This window comes from Lupinus angustifolius, chromosome LG15, assembly GCF_001865875.1.
Source record: "Lupinus angustifolius cultivar Tanjil chromosome LG15, LupAngTanjil_v1.0, whole genome shotgun sequence".
Taxonomy (NCBI): Eukaryota; Viridiplantae; Streptophyta; class Magnoliopsida; order Fabales; family Fabaceae; genus Lupinus; species Lupinus angustifolius.
The window spans coordinates 15,033,132-15,058,401 of record NC_032023.1 but is presented as its reverse complement, the minus strand read 5'-3'; the positions used below and the strand labels follow the sequence as shown (position 1 = coordinate 15,058,401).

At 32.5% G+C, this 25,270-nt stretch overlaps 1 protein-coding gene and 1 long non-coding RNA gene across 3 annotated transcripts; one reads left to right on the top strand and one right to left on the bottom strand.

The window, feature by feature from the left end:
- Positions 14,648–16,858, top strand: LOC109328217 (cytochrome b5-like). 2 transcript variants are annotated; one of them, XM_019561576.1, is made up of 4 exons: positions 14,648–14,777; positions 15,072–15,163; positions 16,210–16,276; positions 16,356–16,858. In XM_019561576.1, exons 2-4 carry the CDS (start codon positions 15,077–15,079, stop codon positions 16,607–16,609), a joined length of 408 nt encoding a protein of 135 aa, XP_019417121.1. In that variant the 5' UTR covers positions 14,648–14,777; positions 15,072–15,076; the 3' UTR covers positions 16,610–16,858. The 2 variants fall into 2 exon arrangements, with proteins under 2 accessions (XP_019417121.1, XP_019417120.1); XM_019561575.1 differs by lacking the exon at positions 14,648–14,777 and adding an exon at positions 14,852–14,871.
- Positions 14,782–15,156, bottom strand: LOC109328218. The gene is made up of 3 exons (XR_002105406.1): positions 15,070–15,156; positions 14,840–14,848; positions 14,782–14,796 (listed from the first exon to the last, which is right to left on the bottom strand). It is a non-coding gene; the product is annotated as an uncharacterized LOC109328218 (long non-coding RNA).

Below are 25,270 nucleotides of genomic sequence, written 5' to 3'. Positions count from 1 at the left end.
CATGTTCACAACTTTCATACATATTGCCCAAAGACTTATATGCACTAATGATCTCTTTCCATGGAATTGGGGATAGATACATTTTTAATTTAGCCCAGGTGCATAATTATCATAAAAAAATTCGACTCAAATGGCTTCAAAAATCCGGTTTATGACTCTTTTGGGTAGGCTTTCTGACTGTAGTTCAACTATCCTAAACTAAGCCTTAATCATTTCCATGCTATTCCATGCTTAATGACAATAAAAAAATCAGGCAAACTTCATTGGTGAGACCCATCAAAGACACTCATATGTGTTTAGGTGCACTCTCTCACCTAGTTATAGGTCTTTGTCCTTTGACTAAATTGCTTGTTATTCAACCTATTCGGTTTGTGTATGAATCAACATCCACATTCCGAAAACAGTCAAACTTAGAACCCTAATCAATCTCAATCATAGAGTCTTATCTAAGCTTTAGTTCACATGTTTCTAGCACAAATACATAATTGGACTACAGTAAACACACCACACTCAAACCAAATACATTTTCATTGATTCAACCATGTCGCGCCCCGATTTTCGGTTGCACGACCTCATTTGAGTCGCCACTACATTTTTTCAGTCAAAAATGTAGAAAAATCTTTTGGCCCAATCGCATTGGGCCTTGGACTTTGATATCCAGGTTCGGAAGTCGATTACACACTAGGGAAGGTATTAGCACCCCAGGTGCCCATTTGAACGGTACCCTACTAAATTGCATGGATTATTAATTGTGTTATAATTATATTTTTACCAAAAAAAACTTTATTTTATTATTATGTCTGACAAGAGTGATCTTGGTCCTACGTATCCCCTTTTGGGAATCAAGACTACGTAGTTCTTTGGGTAGAAACAGTTTATTTGGTTGGGTTAATTTTATTTATTAAAAAGAGTCAAGTTTAAATTATTTTTTTGAAAAAAAGATATGAGCAAAGCATAACCCTTACGTCCAATACCGCATCTCATATTAAAACTTGGTTAAGAAATTCGAATTTTTGTTTTTTTTTATTTAAAAAATAAAATATTTTTAAGACGTGAAAATATAATTAGTCCTATTAATCATAAGGAAGTGAAGTGTAGCCCTTACGTCCGACACCATATCATACCTTACAATCTTTGAGTTAAATATTATTTCATTTTTTGTTGACTCATGTATGCTTGTTTTTTTTTGTTTTTTTTAATATGTTTAAATTGATATATAATGAGAAACTAATTACTTACATATTTTGCTTCGAAACTAACTATTTATTAAAAAAAATGTTGTAGTATGTATGTAAAGAGTGTATTATTTATACATTTACCTTTTTGATTTAGTTATAATTATATGTTACAATTATGATAATTATTATTACTAATGCAATTATTGATAACAAAAATAAAACAACTATACAAGAAAATAATGAAAATGACATACCTCTCATAGCGAATCCAACAACAATGAAATGTTGCAACACGAAAAAGGTGCAAAAAAGGCTAACCAATGCAAATAGACATATAGTAGAGGTAGGGACTTTGTGTAGCATAGACTTAGAGACATCGCTTGGACATGTATATGAAGCTTCTATACAACGTATACTAATGCAATTATAATTCCTCTTGAGTTTCTTTGTATTTTTTTCTCATTTTTTGGGGCGGTGTTCTTGTGTATGGGAGATCTTGAAATATTGTGGATTTCTTGGTTTTTTGGTTGGATGAATATGTGTAAAAGATAATGTCTAGAGAAGAGAGAAATGATTGAAAAAAGAATTTTTTTTTCATTGAGAGGATTGTTGTGATGTAGTAAATTATACTTTTTGGATGATTTTGGTTTTCTTTTGCTGAGGATTCTTACGAATAGGTGATGAATGAAAGATTTTTTAGATGAAATTTGATGGAGGATTTTTTTAGAGGATGGTGATTTGTTTCAAGGACTTTGATTTCATGTCTCATATGCCTATGTAAAGTTGAATTTTGACACATACTTGAAAATCAAATCAAATTCCCTATTAACTTCAAAGAGAAAGTTAAGGAGATTTTGATTTTTGCTTTTAATTAAAATTCAAAAATTTGATTTATGTTATTATGATGTTTAAAATTAAAATTTAATAAAAGTCATAAATTCAAATTTAAATCATTTTTATTTTGGAATACATCAAAATGTTATTTTTTATATAAACCCAAAATGTTTATCTTATTGTTATTTTTTGAAAAAATGTATTTTGGGCCAGACAAAATTGAGTATTCGCAAACCATTGTTACTTAACTTTGAAATAAAAACAACATACACATCCTACACATGCATCCTAAACAAAACCTACATCATAAACATGCATACTACATATCATTCCTAAACATACATCCTAAAGTTATATCCTAAACAAGAACATAAATAACAATGTAATAAAAATAGGGGAACCAGTTTTTGTGAGCTCAATACTCGTCAGAGCATCCAGTTGCCATCATCATCAGTATCCTCTTCACCATCTCCGTCTTCAACATCATTTGCATCTTCTTGAGCATCATTTGCTCCACCTGCAGCATGTCCCGAAGTTCATGCCCCCTCCGGAAAGGTAGGCCTAACCCAGGCCAAGGAAACTGTTGTGTAAAAGTGTCCGTGGAACCCCAGAATTGGTTCCCCAGTCTCAAAGAATGGAATGCAGCAAACAATCCTTGTTGTTGGAATACCTGCCCTTGCCTCAAAATTTCATTTTGCAGCTCAAGGTGCTCCATATACATAGTGAGCCTATGAAGTTGTTCCGGAATCGAGAGATCCGGAGGGGGTGCTGAATATAGCATTGGTGGTGGCTGGGATGGTTCTGATTGAGGAGGTGGTGGTGGCATGACTCCGCTTTGCAGTTTTGAGTGAAATACTGCAAAGTGATAGGAGGTTTCAGCTTTTCCGTCCTGGTCACCTCGACACCCTGTTGTGCATAAAGCTCAGTTAATGATAACACAGGTCTGAGTGCCATGCCTGAGCGCAGCTGGGCATAACTGACCCACTTGGGCGCAAATATCTCGCCTGGGCGCGCATATTGAGCTTTGCTTGGGCGTGGATTGGTGTCTGGGCGAGAGTTGAGCAGAGAGTTCAGCATTGGCCTCTTCTTGGGGTAGCTTGGGCGAGCAGTCCAATCTTCTCCTTTTTTCTCCTTTTTTTCTTGTTTATTAACCTGAAACAACATAACACACCTAATCTAATAATAACTGAAATTTAAACTAGGTTATCGGGAGTAACACACAATTTATATCATTTCATACACTAAGTGCCCCAAAATTCATGTATATTTCATTAAAAATTTGGCACTTAACAGTTATGTTGTCCCTTACAAACAAAGGCTATGATAGGATCACAGTTGTTATTAATATTTAGTGGTGTAACCAAAGTACCTATGTTAAGTACTTATTCAATTATATAAACAAAGGCTATGATAGGATCACAGCTGTTATTGAACCAACAGATGATGGTGGGTCGCAGACTCAAGACAACATTGATGAGGTTAAACAATATCTTGATTGTAGATATGTATCACCATCAGAAGCATGCTGGAGAATTTTTAATTTTCCAATTCATTGGAGACAACCAGCTGTTGAAAGATTGTATTTTCACCTTCCAGGAAAACAACCTGTTTACTTTAATGATCATGAAGACATCGACAATATTCTTTCAAGACCAACAATATCAGAATCTATATTTACATCGTGGATGGAAGCTAATAAACAATTTCCAGAATGTAGAACTTTGGCTTATGCTCAATATGTGTCAAAATTTGTTTATGTCAAGAAACATAGGTGTTGGAAGCAAATAAAGTCAGGTTATACAATTGGTAGATTAATTTTGGTTCCTCCATGCACTGATGAGTTGTACTATCTTAGAACGTTGTTGACAGTTATTAAAGGACCAACATGTTATGAAGATATTAGAACTGTTTCAAATATTCGTTATGCAACATTCAGGGATGCATGTTTTGCTATAGGCTTACTTAAGGGTGATAGAGAATATATTGAAGCTTTAAAAGAAGCAAATGAATGGGGTTATGGATTCTACTTGAGGAAATTATTTGTCACAATGCTTATATCATCATCTATGAATAGGCCAGATCATGTTTGGGAAGAGACATGGCAATGGTTATCTGATGGAATTCTTTATGATCAAAGGAATATCTCCAATAATCAAGGTATCCAAGAAATTAAATTACACTTTATTATTGAAATTTTATTTAATGTAAATATATTATGTAATACAAGACTTTATTTACACTTTATAGGTTTGGTGCTTACTGATGAACAACTACAAAATTTAACCTTATTGGAGATTGAAAAAGTACTTGAAGGAAATCGAAGAAGTTTGAAAGACTATCCTTCAATGTCATACCCAAATAGGTATATAACAAGTCAATTAGGCAACAAACTAAGATATGATGCGCTTAATTATGATACAGGTGAATTAAAGAACAATTTCACTACTCTTTTCAACTCTCTCACAAGTACTTGTTAAGAATTTATGCATTTAACTTTATTCTCATTTAATCTATTTCTAATAAAATGATGAATGTTTACATATTAAATTCATATTATGCAGAAGAACAATGTAAAATATTTCAGACTATTGTGCAAGTCGTTAACCATCAACAGGGTCGCATGTTTTTCCTATATGGTTATGGAGGAACTGGAAAAACACATATTTGGCGAACTTTAACATATGCATTGAGATCTCAAAAGCATATTTTATTAACATTTGCTTCAAGTGATATAACTTCTTTATTATTACGTGGGGGTAGGACAGCACACTCTAAATTCAAAATACGTGTACCAACTTTTGACAACTATGTTTGCAACATTCATCAGGGGTCTGAACTTGCAGAGTTATTGAAACAAACAAAGTTAATTATATGGGATGAAGCTCCAATGACACATAAGTTTTGCTTCCAGGTACTTGATAAAAGTCTTGGTGACATAATGGGAACATAAAATGGGTCAATTTTGTTTGAAGGAAAGGTTGTAGTATTTGGAGGTGATTTTAGACAAATCTTACCAGTGATTCTAAGAGAGTGTCGTTCAGATATTTTACATGCTACAATTAATGCATCTTATCTTTAGCATCAATGTGCAATTCTAACTCTTACAAAGAACACGCGTCTACAAAATCATGACAATGCAGCAGATATCAGAGAGTTCTCTGAATGGATACTAAAAATGGGAAATGGAAAATTATCTGAGTCTAACGATGGTTGTGCTGAAATTGATATACTGGAAGAACTTCTAATTTTAGATTATGATAACCCAATTGATATCATTGTCTCTAGCACATATCCAAACTTACAAGATCATTACAAGGACGGAGAATTTTTTCAATTTAAAGCAATATTTGCATCAACAATTAAGATTGTTGATCAAATCAATGACTATGTCTTGAGTAAAATTCCAGGTAAATTATATTCAATTGTCTTTAAATATTCATTATGTTAAATGTATTACATTTATTATACTTATATTAATAAACATTGTAATGTATAATTGTAGTAGATGAAAAAGAGTATATGAGCTCAGATGAAGTTGATATGTGTGATGCTAATAAAAGTGAAGCATTCAACATATTAACTCCTGAATTTTTAAATTCACTTTCAACATTTGGCCTTCCAAATCATAAGATCAAGCTGAAAGTGGGTACTCCGATTATGCTATTGAGGAATTTAGATCAGTCTGAAGGATTATGTACCGGTACAAGATTAGTGGTTACTAAGATGACTAATCATGTACTTGAGGCAAAAATTATGTATGGAAAAACATCATTTATATTCCTCGGTTATCAATGTCACCATCCCAAGCTCTATGGCCTTTCACGTTTATCAGAAGATAGTTCCCTATAATTGTTTCATATGCAATGACAATCAATAAATCACAAGGTCAATCATTAGAAAATGTGGGGTTGTATTTACTCAGACCAGTATTCAGTCATGGTCAATTGTATGTAGTTGTTTCAAGAGTTCAAAGCAAAAAATGATTAAAGATATTGATACATGACAAGGAATGTAAACAAATGAAGACAACAACAAATGTGGTTAATAAAGAAGTTTTCCAAAATCTTTAACAGGTATTCTACAACTTATTTTACATTATGTTTCAAATATTTCTTTCTAACTGATATTTTTTAATAATAAATTCAATATCATCTCATTTATGAACAACTCTACATGAAGGATCAAATGCATACAAACCAAACTTTGTAAGGTAATCTTTAATGACATTGTTACTATCAAATTAACATGTTGTTTTTAATTAAATTCATCCAATAAACATTACTATCCGTGCGAATGCACGGGTCTCCTACTAGTAGATGATGAAACTAAGTGGCTCTTTGAAATAATAACAAAATAATAGAAGTTGATATTAAGCAAAAAAAAAAACATTATTATATATAATAAAGAGTGATCCACTTATTCTAAGAGTAAGTTTTTTAAACTTACATTCTAACCATCAATTATGGAGAAATCCAATAGTTTAAGTTAGTGAGTAAATCTAAATTATTAGATTTCTCTAGAATTGATGGTTAGGATGGAATGAGTGAATCATACTCTAAAAATATTAGGTAAATGAAACCAATAAAAAAAATTCTTCCTAACGTGAAAGAGAATAAAAAGTTAAATTACTTTCAATGCGGTCAGGAGAATAAAAAGCTGTTGTAATTACGTTACTTTTTATTTACTACACTAAGTAAAATAAAAACATACAAAGTAGAAAATGTAAACAAATAAATTCTGAGGGGATCCATTTACTCATTTAAACTTAATCCAGATTTTAGCCACCAACCAATTAGATTTATTCACTAATTCAAACTATTGGATTTCCCTAGAATTGATAACTAATATATAGAGTAAGTTTAAAAATTTACTCTTGGAGTAAGTGGATCTCTCCCATAAATTTTCTTTAACATACAAGTAGAGAAACTTAATAACAAGATATTAGTCTAGTGGTATAGGACCCTGCTAGATTTCTAATATGATTAAAAGGACAATTGTTCAATTCATGTTTTAGACACTTATTAGAAGGGACAACTATATATTCCGAAAGAGATTAATTCCTTATCCAAAAAAGCTAAATAATATTCTTGACAGTACAAAAAAATTGAAGAAACTTTAATTATAAGAAACTGATGTCTCATTACGGAAACCATCTCAATTTAGCCCCTCTTCAAATTCTAATCTCAACTCTAACCACATCCTTAAAATTTTGTGAAATTTACACTACATTATCTAAATATACGAAATCCTTTAAAATTTTGTGGAATTCACACTAGATTATACAAACAAAGATCATTTGTTTTAAACGGAGTCTCACTCCTTGATCCAAATAAATGAGAATACTATTTTTTATTTTCAAAAAATTTCTTTTATTTACGTGTCAATATGTGATTGTCTTGGGAGTTGGGACAGAGAATACGATACTATTTGAGACATATAATCCCCATCATTATACCTTTAAATATTGTGACAGTCACTCTCAATATAATTTTATTTGATTAGTACACCATCTCCTTATTAGTTTTATTAGACAATCAAGCTACAATGCAAACCAATTCAGCCAACAATTCAACATAACAGGGCCATCAATGTCAACACAACAAACAGGCCAGAGTGATGTCAACACCAGAAAAAGATTTGCATCAATCTAACAAAACCAAGGCCAAGATCAACTTAATCAAGCAAGCCAAACAAGAGTCAGGCGAATTCAGTGACAACAGAACCAGAACAAGTCACTCAAACCAGAACCAGTGCCATCCTATACAAGACATGGCCAACTTAATCAGGCCAGCCACACCATGCATGGACACTAGGCCAATCACTCTACACTCTGACCAACTAACCAAGACAACCTCATCAGGCCAAGACTCAAGGCCAACTCAGCCAAACCAAGAGCACACTGAGATCTATCCAAACCAGCTACACCATAATGCAGTCCATGATAACTTGTTCATCAAGCATCTGTTTTAGACTTTCTGTTTCTAGCCTTTCCTCATTTGTTTTTGAGCATATGTCTTTGTATTTTAGCACATGTGTTGTATAAGTAGTTAGTTAGTTAGCTTTAGACTTTCATGTATATAAGTAGGATTAGCTTTCCATTATGCAATTTCAATTCAATTCCCACAAAGATTTAATACAATATCACTTTTCTTATTCTTCTTTTCCTCTTTTCATAATCAAGAAGTGTTACTCACTTCCCTTATCATTCAAGAAGATAAATCTTCTCAATCTTTTATGGTATCATATCTCTTTTCATAAAGAACTCTGTTGCATTCAAGATGAATTCTTCTTCTTCAATTGTCTCAAATTCTCACATGGATATCACACAAGATCAATATTATGTGAACCATTCGGATAACCCAGGAGTAGCACTTGTTTCACCTCCTCTAAATGGCAACAATTACCACTAATGGAGTAGATCAATGAGGATGAGCCTCATCTATAAGCAAAATTTTGAGTTTGTGGATGGCATTATCCAAATGCCATCAAAGGAAGACCCAATTTTCAAGGCATGGGAAAGAGCAAGGGATTGACAATGCCATCCACAAACTCATAATATCAGTCTCACCATCCATCTCCCAAAGCATCTTATGGATTGACAATGCCTATCAAGTTTGGGAGGAACTCAAAGAGAGATTCTCTCAAGGGAATCTCTTTAGAATTTCATATTTACAAGAAGCTATTGCTAAATATAGGCAAGGAGATCTTAGTGTAAGCAAATATCACACTGAGATGAAGAGTCTATGAGATGAGTTGCATATTTTCAGACCTCTTGCTAAGTGCAACTGCAGCAGTGAAAAGTTCAGAACATAGGACAAATTTATTAGGTTCTTAAAGGACTCAATGACTCATATTCAAGTGTAAGGTCTCAGATCATGTTAATGGAACCTCTTCCCAACACGAACAAGGTTCTTTCACTCGTCTTTCAGCAACAAACTCATATGTATGAGAATGATTCAGAAGCAAAAACAATGCATGTTGGCACAAACTGGAAAAATGGAGGAGCATATGCAAAGGATACAACACATAACAATAAAGGATTCAACAAGGGGACTTGGAATAAGCCTCTAAGTTCAAGCAAGCTCTGTACTCATTGCAAGAAACAAGGACATACCATTGAAACCTGCTACAGGATTCATGACTTTCCACACAACTTTCTGTTCACCAAGAATCAACAAATCAACTCAGTCACCTCAACACATTATCATGACCAACATAAGGAAGAAGAATTTGTCTTTGGACTAAACAAGGAGCAATATAAGGGGCTTCTCAGCATGATACAACAGCAAAGTGGACAGAGAAACCCTTCAACCAAAGAGGACAATCTGATTAGTACTCTATCTACAAATTTGCCACCCAAAGATCAGCAAGAAGATCATCAAGATCTATAAGGTAATTCTATATTCCAATGGATACTAGATAGTGGTGCCACTGACCATGTGGCTTACAATATTTCTCATTATTCTGCATATTATAAGGTTAGACCTATAAGGGTCAAACTGCCTAATAACCATGAAATTTTGGCAACAATAGCTAGGACTGTGCTCATCTCTGAAAATTTAGTAATCCATGATGTCTTATACATTCCCTCATTCTCATATAACTTACTATCAATATCTAAGCTAACCTCCCAGTCCTTTTTTATTTTGTCCTTTAATACCTCTTGTTGTAAAATTCAGGAGAAAGATTCCTTGAAGATGATTGGTATAGCTAGGATTTCAAGAGGGCTATATGTGCTGTAAGGAGCCAAGCATGATCACAATAGATTTTCTTTTACTAATTCTGTTACTGTTACTAGAAATACCCTATGGCATTATAGATTAGCTCATCCCTCCCAAAGTTGTATATACACTATCAAGAATAAATTTTCATACATTTCTTTCAACAAGGATCATATCTGTGACATATGCCATCAAGCTAAACAAAAGAGACTATCTTTCCCTTTAAGCAAAACCTCATCAGAGAACACATTTGATCTAATTCATGTTGACATTTGGGGACCCTTTCCCATTCCCTCCATACATGGATACAAATATTTCTTTACTATAATAGATGACCTTAGTAGATATACTTGGGTGAACTTACTTAAGAGTTAGGCAGAGGCTTCTAAAGCCCTGCAATATTTTATTGCCTTTGCTAACACCCAATACTCAGCTAACCTTAAGATAATTAGAAGTGATAATGGACCTGAGTTTATCCTAAAGTAACTCTATGCCAACAAGGGCATCATCCATCAAACTTCCTGCACCTACACACCTCAACAGAATGATGTTGTTGAGAGAAAACACCAACACATCTTGAATGCGGCAAGAACTCTTCTACTTCAAAGTCATCTCCCAAAGGTTTACTGGTCATATGCCATAAAACATGATGTCCATGTTATTAACACTCTACCTACTCCTATTCTAGCTGACAAGTCTCCCTATGAGATATTACACAAAGCTTCATTTCAATATCATAATCTAAGAGTCTTTGGTTGCCTATGTTACACAAGCACTCATAAACATCTCAGAGACAAATTCGACCCTAGATCATCTAAGTGTGTCTTCATAGGTTTTCAAGAAGGGGTTAAAGGACACATAATTCTCAATCTAAACTCTAGAGTCATTCAAACAAGTAAAGATGTCATATTTCATGAACATGTGTTTCCTTATGGATCACATCAAGTTGATAATATTGAGCATACCAATCAATCAAATCAGCAAGATCATAATTATCTTCTCTATGAAGATATTTTACCCTACACTACAACAAATGAGAATGATCTACCATATCAAACTCTTGAGCTTATTACACAAATCCAATCTGATCTACCCCTAACTGAAACTAGAAAAAGTAATAGGACTCATAAGACTCCTACTTACCTTCAAGATTATCATTTTGCTCTCTTAAGTAACAATGACTTACCCTCAAACTTTAAGTATCATATTTCCTCCTATGTATCCTATGATAAACTCTCCCCTGCACACAAAATGATAACACTTTCTGTTACTTCCAACATAGAACCAAAAACATACAAACAAGTTATTCAACATCCTGAATGGCAGGATGTTATCAATAAGGAGTTGTCTGCCTTACAAGACAATCATACTTGGATTATCACTGATCTTCTCCCAACTAAGAAACCTATAGGCTGCAAGTGGGTATTTAAGAATAAATACAATCCTGATGGAACCATTGAAAGACACAAAGCAAGGTTGGTAGCAAAAGGTTTCACCCAAACTAAAGGAATTGACTATATCAAAACCTTATCACCTATGGCCAAACTCACAACAGTTAGATTAGTTCTTGCTTTAGCATCCATCCATAAATGGCCCCTTCAACAACTACATGTTAATAATGCATTCCTACATGGTGATTTAGAAGAAAAAGTATACATGTCTCTGCCCCCTGACCTAAATCCTCTACTCCTAACCAAGTCTGCAAGTTACAAAAATCTCTTTATGGCCTAAAGCAGGCCAGTAGACAATGGCTCACTAAGCTCTCTTCCTTTCTATTGAAACATGGCTACTACAAAGCAAGAGGAGATCACTCTCTATTCATTAAATGGACTTCATCCACTTCAATTACTATCCTATTGGTAAATGTATATGATATAATCATAACAAGTAATCACCAAATTGAGGCCAATCACATCAAATCCATCCTTGACCAAACTTTCAAAATAAAAGACCTAGGTCCTTTAGAGTTCTTCCTAGAATTTGAAGTTGCTAGAAATCAGTCTGGCATATCCATCAATCAGAGGAAATATGCTCTTGAGATTCTCTCTGATTCAAGGCTTCTTGGTTGTAAACCATCTTCTACCCCAATGATCCCTAGAACTCATTTGTTCCAAGACTCCTCTGATTCCTACCTCAACCCCCTGCCTATAGAAGACTTGTTGGTAAGTTAATCTACTTGACCAACACAAGGCCTGATCTATCCTTTTCTGTCAACCAACTTGCTCAATTTATGGCAAACCCTATCATAACTCATCACAATGTCACTCTTAAAGTTCTTAGATATATCAATGGTGCTCATTCCTTAGGTCTTTTCTATCCTAGTTCCTATATCCTTCACCTAAATACATATAGTGATAGTGATTAGGTCTCTTGCCTTGACACTAGAAGATCCACTACTGGATTCTGCATCTACTTAGGAAACTCCCTAATTTCTTGGAAATCCAAGAAACAAAGAATTGTTTTCATGAGCTCTTGTGAAGCAGAGTATAGGGCTTTGGCCACTACCTCATGTGAAATAACTGGGTTAGCATATATGCTTTATGACTTACAACATTTACATCTTACTTATGCTTCTCTTTATTGTGATAATTAATTTACCGCACACATTGCTACTAACCATGTTTTACATGAAAAGACTAAGCATATTGAACTAGATTGCCATACTATAAGAGAAAAATGTGGCAGAGGCTTAGTAAAACTTATGCCCATCAAATCCTTTCTCCAACTTGCAGATGCTCTCATCAAACCCTTGGGGCCTAAGGACTACTCAACAATCCATCTCAAGTTGGGTCTACTCAACATATGTGCCCCAGCTTGTGGGGGTATTAGACAATTAAGCTACAATGCAAACTAATTCAGCCAATAATTCAACAAAACAGGGCCATCAATGTCAACACAACAAACAGACCAAAGTGATGTCAACACCATAACATGATTTACATCAATCTAACAAGACTAAGGCCAAGATCAACTTAATCAAGCAAGCCAAACAAGAGTCAGGCCAATTCAGTGAAGACAGAGCCAGATCAAGTCACTCAAACCAGAACCAGTGTCATCCTACACAAGACAGGGCCAACTTAATCAGGTCAGCCACATCAGGTCTGGACACTAGGCCAATCACTTGCAATCTAACCAACCAACTAAGACAACCTCACTAGGCCAAGACTCAAGGCCAACTCAGTCAAACCAAGAGCACACCGAGACATGTCCAAACCAGCTATACCATAATGCAACCCACGATAACTTGTTCACGAAGCATCTATTTTAGATTTTCTGTTTCTAGCCTTTCCTCATTTGTATTTTAGCACATGTCTTTGTAATTTAGCACATGTGCTTTATAAGTAGTTAGTTAGTTAGCTTTAGACTTTCATGTATATAAGTAGGATTAGCTTTCTATTATGCAATTTCAATTCTCACAAAGATTTTATACAAGATCACTTTTTTTCTTCTTCTTTTCTTCTTTTCATAGTCAAGAAGTGTTACTCACTTCCCTTATCATTCAAGAAGATAAATATTCTCCATCTTTTAGTTTTATTATTACCAGTGTGTACAGACATTTTGTGTCTGTTGGTCAATATTGCATGGTAGTACATATTTAATTTTTATAAATATTTATTTTTTATAATTAAAATATATTTGTTATATTCGGTGTACTTTATATTATAATTTTTTGTGTTTATGATAATGTTTAGTTTAAGGTAAGAGATATGGTTAATAATGTGTTGGTGGTAGTTAATTAGAATTATATAATTTTTTTGTAAAAATTAAATAATATGAATAGCAAAACATGAAGTGGAAATTACACTATGTTTTGATTTTATATATGGTATATATTAACTAACTAAATTAATAAATAAAAACTCAAATATTAGGATATGAATATTAAACTTTATCACCAATCTATCACCACTTCCTCATTGCATTATTGTTATCATCACAATCACCGTGGCATGACAACCACCAATTTTAGAAAATTGCATTTAAAATTATAATTCCAAGATCTATTACTTTTTTTCACAACAACAACATAAAAGTATGATTCTAAACCATTTCCATTTTCAATTCTTATGGGATTGAAATTCCCATCTGTAATACCAATTTCATGCACTAAACTAATTGCAGCAAAGAAGTAATAATACATTTATTTTTAGAATATAATATTTATACAATGAAAATATAAAGATTTATACAGTGTATCATTCACTATTTATTTAAAAGTCAATAATAATTAAAAATAAATAATAAATAATACAGTGATAATATAAGCTCTTATACAGCCCGGTGTATATAAACTTTTCCTCTTATTTTTAACACTTAATTTAACATCTTAAAAATAAAAAATAGAGTAAATTACACTGACATCCCCTGGGTTTTAGTGAAATTACACAAACCACCTCTCACTTTTATAAACCTACACAAACTTCCCCTAGTTTTGTACTTTCATTACACTGACCACCCCTGTATAAGAAATAAATGTAAAAAATTTTAAACAAAAAATGTGATAAATGCAACTAAGTTAAACAAAACATGATATATTGCGTAGACAAGTCTAAATAATATACAAATCAATGTATCTTTATTATTTTTGGTTCGTTACACCACATTATAAGAGTGTAACGAACCAAAAATAATAAAAATACATTGATTTGTATATTATTTAGACTTGTCTACATAGTATATCATGTTTTGTTTAACTTAATTGCATTTATCACATTTGAGTGTAATGAAAGTATAAAACTAGGGGAGGTTGGTGTAGGTGTAGAAAAGTGAGAGATGGTTTATGTAATTTCACTAAAACTCAGAGGTGTTAATATAATTTACTCTAAAAATAATGCATTGGTTGGTATCGATGGTGAAGTATGTAATTTGAACAAAAGTTGTGACTGTTTTTGTAGTACACAAAAAATCTTGTGACTGTTGTTTTATTTTATGGTTGTACTTGTGCTGTTATTATTGGTATATAATAAGTAAGCTTCATGTTTCGCAGTAACCAAAAGAGTTAGATTTGGACAAGAATTCTGCATCAACAAAGAGAGAAAAAAAGGTATCTTATCTATCTAACTCTTTCTCTCTGCTAAGCATTTTCTTTCTTCATTTATCCCTCACTCTTCTCTCCTCTAGATCCATCTTTAAATAAAGTTCGCATTTTTTTTTCTTTTAATAAAGTTGTTGTAGATTCATCTCTGGTAAACTTCTTGATTTTGACGTGATTCTTCATTGTTCCCTTTCCTGATTCTTTTGATCTCATTTTCTTTACACCCAGTAACAAAAAAACAAAACTTTTAGGTGGGTTTGACTTGAATTTTTGTTGGGTCGTTTTTGTTTTTCAATTTTACAGTGAAAATGACTTCAGATCAGAAGGTTCACTCTTTTGAAGAGGTGTCAAAACACAATCAGACCAAAGATTGCTGGCTTGTTATTTCTGGCAAGGTAATTTTGTTTTTGTAAGAGTTTCTATTTTTGTGAGAATTATTGATTCTATGAAGTGATTGACAGAGAAACAATAAAACAAGTGCTTTTAAAATTAACAAGGCAGGTGGCTCATGTGTCATATGCAATACAAATGTGTCTCAAGCTTAGGAGAGTTATGTCGCACAATTATAAGATCCGCAATGTTTATAGGGTGTCGAATGTTATGCAGTAAAATATCATAAGGAGAAAATAAACCATGTACCATAGCTGAGAATGTTATGCTGGATGAGTATATGAGATTAGAAATGAATGTATTCGGCAGAAAGTTTAAATAACGCATGTCTTAGAATTGTAAAATTGTACATAGGTGTTTTTGACACATATGGAGGAGATGGTTAGAAATCCAATAAAGAGTGTAAATTAAAAGAAGATTAGTTCAATTTCCGAAGGAAGAGGGGGCCAAAAAAAACCATAAGTGAAACATTTAGGAAAAACTTATAGATTAACGTTTTGTCAACGAAAGGTTCGATTGTTGTCGTTTTGTGAAGTTTGAGCTGATTAAGATGTTTATAGAATTATAGATCTAATATTCATGTCTGTAGGCAGTTCATTTCACATGCTTTTGATTCCTTTGGGACTTTCTCAATTGAATATCTTCGGATGCATGAAAGGTTTCAACTAACTTGAGATTTTTTTAAAGTTTGGATTGGAGATTTAGGAGGGAATGTTTTAAGCAAACCTTTCTCAATCCTCTTATATGATAGCTAGATGCTTTTTATTAGCTATAATATTCCTATAACCTCACCACTATTTTGATACAACTCAATGTTGCCTTTCACTAACCCATCTTCGCTAAGAGATATTTGGCACATATAGACATCTAGCAGAAAGAAAACCACTTTCACTATTTTACGTAGTAACCGAGTTGGTACATCCAGATGGCCGGTTTTTTAAGGCTATTCAAACATCCTGCAGAGTGCAGAATAGAGAAAGAAACTTCGGTTCTTGTATGTTATGATGTTAGTTTCTGGTACTTAACAACTTTATTTGATTCATCATATTAGGTGTATGATGTCACCCCTTTTATGGATGATCATCCTGGAGGTGATGAAGTTTTGTTATCTTCAACAGGTATGCTTATGTCATCTTTAGAGTATTATTGACACAACTGAAGGGTAACCATATTAACTATACATATTGATTATGACAGGGAAAGATGCAACCACTGATTTTGAAGATGTCGGACACAGCGATTCTGCAAAAGAAATGATGGATAAATATTATATTGGTGAGATTGATCCTGCAAGTGTCCCACTAAAGAGGAAATATATTCCTCCTCAGCAAGCTCAGTACAACTCCGACAAGACTCCGGAGTTTGTGATCAAGATTTTGCAGTACCTTGTCCCTCTCCTGATATTGGGTTTGGCCTTTGCGGTGCGACACTACACCAAGAAGGAGGAGTAGACCCTTTCTTATAATTAGAATGAACCCTTTTGAAGGGTTTGTTGTTTGGATTCTAGACAGGACCATGAAAAGGGCAGTGTTTAGTTTTATGTTATCTTGTTTGAGTAATGAACCTGGATTCAGTAAGCCAATGTTTTCTGAGTTTCTTTGGGATTTGTACTAGTATCATTATGTATGAATAATCTTATATTGGATGGTATGTTATTTTCGTTTTGTAATTGATGCTTCATTAATATTTTCTTTCATCAATTACCCACAAGTTCAGTGGTACAATGTAATAACACTGTCTTACTCCTGAAGGGTAGTGTACCTAAATTCAAGGGGTACACCTATGACCACTTTTGCTTGAGCGATAAATGACTTTGCCCACAACTATTGCCACTCAAAGGTCAAAACTAGTAGATAGTTGAGTGTCTTGAGCATGATGTTAGATCTTTTTTGCACGTGAAAAATGTTTTGTTGGTAGATACAAAATTTAATACAGTGATCTTTTTACCAAAGGGTGATAGTTTATGCTTTTATGATCACTTGTGTCTCACTATCTCAGTTCAGGGCATCAATTCGCCCATGAGCTCTAATTATCGAGCGAGACTTCTATTCATTAATGGAGAGGGAAGTGTTATATAAAAGTAAAAATAATGTAATACTTATTGATATTTATATCCCTTTTATTTAAAATGATATTATACTTTTACCTTTAAAAGAGAAATAAGTGAGTTTTTTTAATGGACAAATAAATTCTATTAGATTACCTTATTTTGACTAATAATAAAAATTATTTATAACTTTAGTTTAAATAATAAATTATATTAAATTTTAGTAATTAGATTTATATATACTTAAATTCTTTAAGTAAATTACACTAACACCCCTTGAGTTTTAGCAAATTACACAAATAACCCCTCATTTTTTACACCTATACAAACTCCTTATTTTTTATACTTTCATTACACTGATCACCTGCCTGAGAAATAAGTGTAATCTTTTAAAAAATGTGATAAATGCAAGTAAGTTAAACAAAACATTATATATTATGGAGACAAGTCCAAATAATATATAAATCAATGTATCTTTAATATTTTTTGTTACATAATGCATCAAAAATTCTAAAGATATATTGTTTAAATCGTTTTTGTAATATATCATAACGAACCAAAAGGGAATGGAGTATCTCCTGGTATAAGGAGATAAGTTATGTCCTCCTGTTAGGGAAATCATGACATGTGTCATGTTTCATCATTTTCTATAAAAATATTTTTAAAAATAAATAAAATAGCACAAATGTCACATTTTTACTGGCTAAAGGAGATAAATGATCTCCTGATATGAGGAGATACATTATTTTCAAATAATAAAGATACATTGATTTGTATATTATTTAGACTTATGTACATACTATATCATGTTTTGTTTAACTTTATTGCATTTATCACATTTTTTGTTTAAGATATTACACTTGTTTCTCATGTGGGGATGATCAATGTAATGAAAGTATAAAAAATAAGGAGTTTGTGTAAGTGTAAAAAAGTGAGGGGTCATGTAATTTCAAAACTCAGTGTGTCAATGTAATTTACTCAAACTCTTTCTAAATTAAAATAAGAAGTACATTTAAAATAATGTGCAGTTAGTGTGTATCTTATCACTCAAGCATAAGGTAATAGTGTAGAAATAATAAAAGTAGTTTGATCATCTTTTTGAAATTTGGTGTGGGGTTTCTCACTTTCTTCATACATATGAAGAGAAAACAATATGCATTGACTCAGTGCAATTTTCTCCCTCTCAACCTCTTCTCACTTTCTCTTTTCTTATTTTTCTCCCTTTAAACTCATTTCAACTAAATGAAGAGTTACGCTGTACTAGTTGTTTAATTTTTCCTTGTAATTAATCAAACTTTTCATTGAGCTCAACTGAATTAACTCAGATATTAATCATAAACAGATCAAAATTCATTACCCACTAACCTGACATCAAATAACAACAACTGCAAAAACTAATTAAAAAATAGGCTAGACTATTACAAGTAGGGGAATATCCCATTTACATCAAAGATGGGTATGGAGGCTATCAAACATTTATCTCTATATACTGCTGCAACAACCATCAACATCAATCAATTTGGATCTTAATCAAGATTTGTGTCTGTCCTCCATGTATTCACATTCCACTCCTGCTGGGTTGTAACAAGATACAAACAAAAGCTTTAAAATGTAAGATCTGCATTCGTGGTTCAAGGACAAAGAAAGACTTGAGGATAAAGGTTTGTTCGCGAGTTGGTTATTGGATGGTTATTGGAGGACAATACAGGGAAGAGAAAGACTTTAGAGTCATGAAATATATGTTGACTTCAGAGCCATAAAATATATGTTGTGAGATGGCTTTAAAGCCCTTTTCTTTTTTTTCTTTCTCACTTTAAAGAGTAACTCGCAAACAAAGCATAAATGTGTGTTGGAAATATTATGGTGCATCACTATCTGGGCCATAATGGTGGCTATGATGATTCGTGATTTGGGTAGAAATATAATGGCGGATTGCAAGCGAGTTGGAATTGCACCCATGTTTTTCTTTCTCACTTTAAAGAGTAACTCGCAAACAAAGCATAAATGTGTGTTGGAAATATTATGGTGCATCACTATCTGGGCCATAATGGTGGCTATGATGATTCGTGATTTGGGTAGAAATATAATGGGGGATTGCAAGCGAGTTGGAATTGCACCCATGTTTTTCTTTCTCACTTTAAAGACTAACTCGCAAACAAAGCATAAATGTGTGTTAGAAATATTATGGTGCATCACTATCTGGGCCATAATGGTGGCTATGATGATTCGTGATTTGGGTAGAAATATAATGGGGGATTGCAAGCGAGTTGGAATTGCACCCATGCAAAAATTGTCATCGACAAAAGTGATTATTCTCAAGTGATTTAGGCATGTTGTAGATTTGCATGAATTAAAACAAGTAACAAATTTGAGCTCATATAATTCTTGAAGTTGGTGATAAAGATTAGAGTAAATTATACTGACACTTCTGAGTTTTAGTGAAATTATACAAATTACTCATATTTTTTTACACCTACACAAACCTCCCTCATTTTTATACTTTTATTACATTGATCACCCCTGCATAAGAAATAAGTGTAATGTTGTGACCAAGAAATGTGATAAATGCAATTAAGTTAAACAAAACATTATATAATGTGAAGACAAGTCCAAATAATATATGAGTTGATACCTCTTTATTATTTTTGGTTCGTTACGATATAGTATAAGAGAAATTTAAACAATATTTTTTTAGAATTGTTGATGCATTTTGTAACCAAAAATAATAAAGATACATTAATTTGTATATTATTTAAATTTTTAAATTTTTCCTCACAATATACCATATTTTGTTTAACTTAATTGCATTTATCACATTTTTTGTTTAAAAGATTACACTTAATTGCAGATGTGGTCAGTGTAATAAACTTATAAAAACTATGGGAGGTTTGTGTAGGTATAAAAAAATGAAAAGTGATTTATATAATTTCACTAAAACTTAAGGGGTGTCAATATAATTAACTCTAAAAATTAAGATAGAGTTTATGTGTAATAAGTAATGTCAAAACTCAAAACCCAATTCCATTCATTTAATATTGTTGAGTTTGTGTGGATTAGGATTCACAGATTCCTTTGCCATTTTCACCCTTTCTTCTTTATCTGAACCAAATCTTATTGGGCAACTTTTTTTTTGTTTTTCTTTGAATAAAACATCCTTTGTTCCTGAATTTTTGTTCGTTAGTCAATCAATTTAGGCATCAAGGAACCATTTAACATAACCAACATTTTTTTTGTATAAGCAATGGTATTTTCTAGTAAGGAATTAGTCTATTTTAGAGTATATAATTGTCTCTCCCAATAAATATCGTTCTCATAAATCAAACCCTTAACACATTTTAGTTTTCTTGGGAATTTAGTGGGACCTTATACACTAGACTAACGCTACTATCTTAGTGACATTAACATTATGTATTTTGGCTACACCATGTAATAGAGCACAATAGTACACACTAAGGGTTTATAATTCAAATGTGCTGTTTTGGCGTTTTCCATAAAAGTGCTTAAAATAGTTTAAGCTTTCATTGGGTAATTAGGAAGGAAGAAGAAAAACCACTGAGCAAGGAAGAGAGTAGACTCAAAGATAAGCGTGTCACCCACAAGGTGGACACAAGCAAACAGGACATTTATTACTTAGAAGAAGTTGAATGGTAACGAAGATAAAAACTTACAAAAGATATATCTGTTTTTTATGGACTTTAAAATTAGATTTTTAATATTGATAGTATTACATAAATACATTTACAAAGTGTCACACTATACTTGTTGTGATTAGTTAAAAAATATATAAATTAAAAGTTGGATAATTAATTATTTTTCTAACCAATTATATATACAACAATTCACTCCACGAAGATATCTATGTTCATAAGTCACAAGCATGTTTGCATTTTCCCATTGAATAAGAAACTTACTATTGTTTCTATAAGAAAAATTAAATTTTTAATGTTAACCGAACTCAAAATTAGAAGTTATGAATAATCCTAAAAACTTAAGAATTTGTATAAAAAATTAACAATGGCCTCGAAAGATGTATAGTTTTATTTACTTGTAATAGTCTTTTTCTTTGTGTGTTTATGCCCCTCCCAAGGTTCTTTTATTCAAGTTAAAGGGTCATACTTAGTTCTTTATTATTTGTTTTCACTTTCATTATCTGGTTGGCCATAAGTCAATAACCTCTCTTTTTTTGTCTCTTTATCCATTTTCTTGCCTTATTTTATTCTTTATATTCACAGATATAATGTTTCTTATCACATGTGAATATAATGTTTCTTATTATCACATATATTATTTTATATGTAGAAGTGTAATATCTATGTATTGTAAATATAAAGATTTATACACAATTACTATATTATATATCATTATTCTTTTTTGAGAAGTGATAATTAAATATAAACAATAAATAATATAATAACAATACATAAAATTCGTATACTTTATTGCAAACATTTTTTTTATATCTATATATCAACTTTTTTCTGTCAACAAGGGGCCATAAGGATATGTCATCACAACAGACATCGAGTTCAAGTTGATGGTATTGATATTCACCTTGTGATTTTTAGGCTGTATTTGTTACTGAAGAAAATGGAAGGAATGAAAAGGGGTGGAAGAAAAAAAGGAGGAAAGATAACTTTTTCATTGTTTAGTTCACAAAGGAAAGAGGAGATGAAAAAAAACGTGGGGTCCATGCTAAAAAATCTTGCCCCAAATGTGAGTGGAAAAGCTTAGGGAAAACATACTTTTTATGGAAATACTATAATACCCTCATTTGTCTCATCACTTTCTTCTCTTCACTTATTTTCTATTTCTTCCTCACAAAAATAAACATCAATCTCATATTTTATATGTAATTAATGTGTAATGTTGCATGTGAGAATCACATGGAGTGGTGGATATTTCACATGTTTAGTTAATAATTATGTTTCATTTTATTTTGCAGGTGAAAATCACATGGAGTGGTGGATATTTGATACATCATAGTTTATATGTAATTAAGGTGTAACGTTGAGCTATGTAAATTGGAGTGCCTAAATATTTTTGTGTTATGAATGTCATATATTTTATGTTCATTGATATTATGTCAAGTAGGAATGACAACGGGACGGGGCAGGGTCGGTTTATGCATACCCAAACCTGAACCCGGAATTTAAAACCCGAACCCGAACACTGCAGGGTTACAATTACCACTACCATCCCCGAACCCGTTGGGTTTCGGGTAACCTGAAACCCGAAATAATATACAATAGTGCTAAAACATTTTATATTGGATGTCTTTAAACATTTTATATTGGAGTACTCCTTATACTTCTATTTAATAGATCTGAAGCTTTAAAAAGTAGATTATTCATATGAAATCCAAATATGCTATGAATAAATAAATCAATCAAAAAGCTTTAAAAAATCTACTTATAAGCTATGATATATTACCAATGGAGAAGAGGAAGATGAATGAAGAAGATAAAGATGATTGTTCCTTTGCCTTTGGAGAAGATGAAGACGAAAACCAATGGAGAAGATGAAGAGAAACACGACTACACAAATGGAGAAGATGAAGATAAAAATGAGTGGAGAAGATGAAAATAAAATGGAGATGTGGGGCTGTCTGTGCGTGGGATAAGCATTGCTTGTGTTGTTGTGCAGTTGTGCCTGTGGGAGAAGCAGTGAAGCACTGCTTGTGCAGTTGTGGAGTTGATTTGTTTCTAACTTTGGGGAAAAATAGGCACAACACAAAACTAGGGTTAAGTTAAAACATATAATTAAAATATTAATTGTAACGGGTTTGGGGCGGGTTCGGGGTAGGGTATCGCACATACCGAACCCGAACCCGAAAATTAACATCGGGTAAAACCCGAACCCGAAAATTAACATCGGGTAAAAACCCGAACCAAATAACAACGGGTTTAATCCGTTAAATTCGGATCGGGTTCGGGCGGGTACCCACGGGTTCGGTTTCCATTGCCATCCCTAATGTCAAGTGTGCTTAATATTTCTATTTTATTGCATGATTTTCAAAATAGATACTTAAAGTTTATTATAAATATTTCAAATGTGACATTTTTATTTGGGGTGATTATGTAATTTGACACATAATTATTTTTCATTCCTTTCACTTTTTAAACAACCAAACAACATGAGAGAAAAGTTATAACTTTCTTTCTTTCATTTTTCTTCTAAATCAAACAACTAACTTTTTATCTCACTTTCTACTCATTTAAATTCCTTCAACTTTCTTTCCTTCCCTTTTCTTTCTTTCCATTTTCCTCCGTGAATCAAACAGAGTGTTAGTAAAGGACAAAGAGCAACATATCATTTTTGTCTTTTAGTAAATCCAAGTAGATTATTTTCTGTATTTTTGGAGAAAATTTGTTTGTCCTTTTTAAATACACTAGGGTCAAGTAGTTATAAAATTGTTTTTTGTTACCCGGTTCATCATATTTTAAGCATTTTATGTTCTAAAATATTAATGAAAAACAATTAACTGATTCTCGCGTGGAGAAGTTTTATGTCCTTGCACCAGGAACTCATATTTTACATTTGAAGTCTTTTTCATGTTTGTATCTTGTTAGTTGTTATAATTAATGTTGTAAAACCTGAACCGGACATCAAACTGGAAGAGGTTCCGTATTAGGTTTAATTGGTTTAAACGGTTAAACCGTTCGGTTGGACCGGACAATTTCATATATAATTTACCATTTTTATACATAAATATATAGTTATATATAAATTCAAAATTTTATATAATTAGCATTTGAGTATTTAATCTATGCACTGACAGTGTAAAGATGTATATACAGTCAGTGCATCATCTACCGTTCATTTGGATTACTTTTTCTTAAAGTCAATAACAATTGAAAATGAACGTTGGATGATGCAGTATTTATGTATAATTATATTGAAATAACATTTTTCCATTTTTGGATTAGAGTAAAACAAAACATTACATTAGAGTAGTATTCTATTTTCTTACAATTTCAAGTGAACCGTTTGGTTCACTTTCCGGGTTATTTCGGTTCAACCGGTTTTGATGCGGTCGGACCAAAATTTCTACGGTTCAAAATGGTTCAACCCTTATTCGGTTAAAACTACAAACTTGAAAGTCCGATCAACCGTAAAACAGGTCGGATCATCCAGTCCAGTCCAACACTAGTTACAACCCAGCAGGAATGGAATGTGAGTACATAGAGGACTGACACAATTGTTGACTAAGATCGGAATTGATTGTTGTTGGTGGTTGCTGAAACAGTCCTAAAGAGATAAATGTTTGATAACCTCCATACCCATCTTTGATGTAAATGGGAAATTCCCCTACTTGTATTAGTCTAGTCTGTTCATCTAGCATGTGTTTGTAACTTGGTTAATTAGTTGTTGTTTGTTGATGTCAGGTACAGGGGGTGTTAGCGTTGTCTATCATTTCATATGTGCAACAAATATGTAACATCATGATTAAGACACTAAATTATCTACTAGTTTTTAACCATTGAATGAATATAGTTGTGGGCAAAATCATTCATCGCTCAAGTAAGTGGTCATAGTTGTTAGAGGTATGGAGGACCCAATCCTACCTACTCCCCTTATTATGATCGGACTTGTATATGGTGAGGTTCCATTGGGTCTAAGATCAAGTTTCAATTTAAAAATTAGACTTAATCAATATTTAAGGTCATGTATGGGACAAACATTACTCACTCCGAACTCGTCTCATGGTTACTCACTCATCATTTTTTGTATGTGACTCTATTCAATTATGTACAGAGTGATGATGATATTTCTTTGGTCGAATATATCATTAATTCTCTCATTTTTTCATCATGCATACATGGTTAACAATATATTCATATATCATTTCATATCTTAAATTACATATTCATAATAATAAACAATATTGAGAAAATCTTATTTAAAAGGGGTATGCATTATATTTAATCGGGTTTGAGTTCAAAAGCTGACCCGATCGACATTTAAGGTTGGGTTAGCTTCGAGTCTAGAACCGGGTCCCAGTTCAGAAAATAATCCAACCATCATCTAGGTCGGATAAGAGACAAACCTTAACCAAATCAACATT

What these genes read in the sequence shown, in the direction of transcription:
- LOC109328217 (XM_019561575.1), top strand. An exon ending in GGCTTGTTATTTCTGGCAAG is followed by an intron (nt 15,164 to 16,209) that starts GTAATTTTGTTT and finishes TCATCATATTAG; the next exon opens with GTGTATGATGTCACCCCTTT. An exon ending in AGTTTTGTTATCTTCAACAG is followed by an intron (nt 16,277 to 16,355) that starts GTATGCTTATGT and finishes TGATTATGACAG; the next exon opens with GGAAAGATGCAACCACTGAT.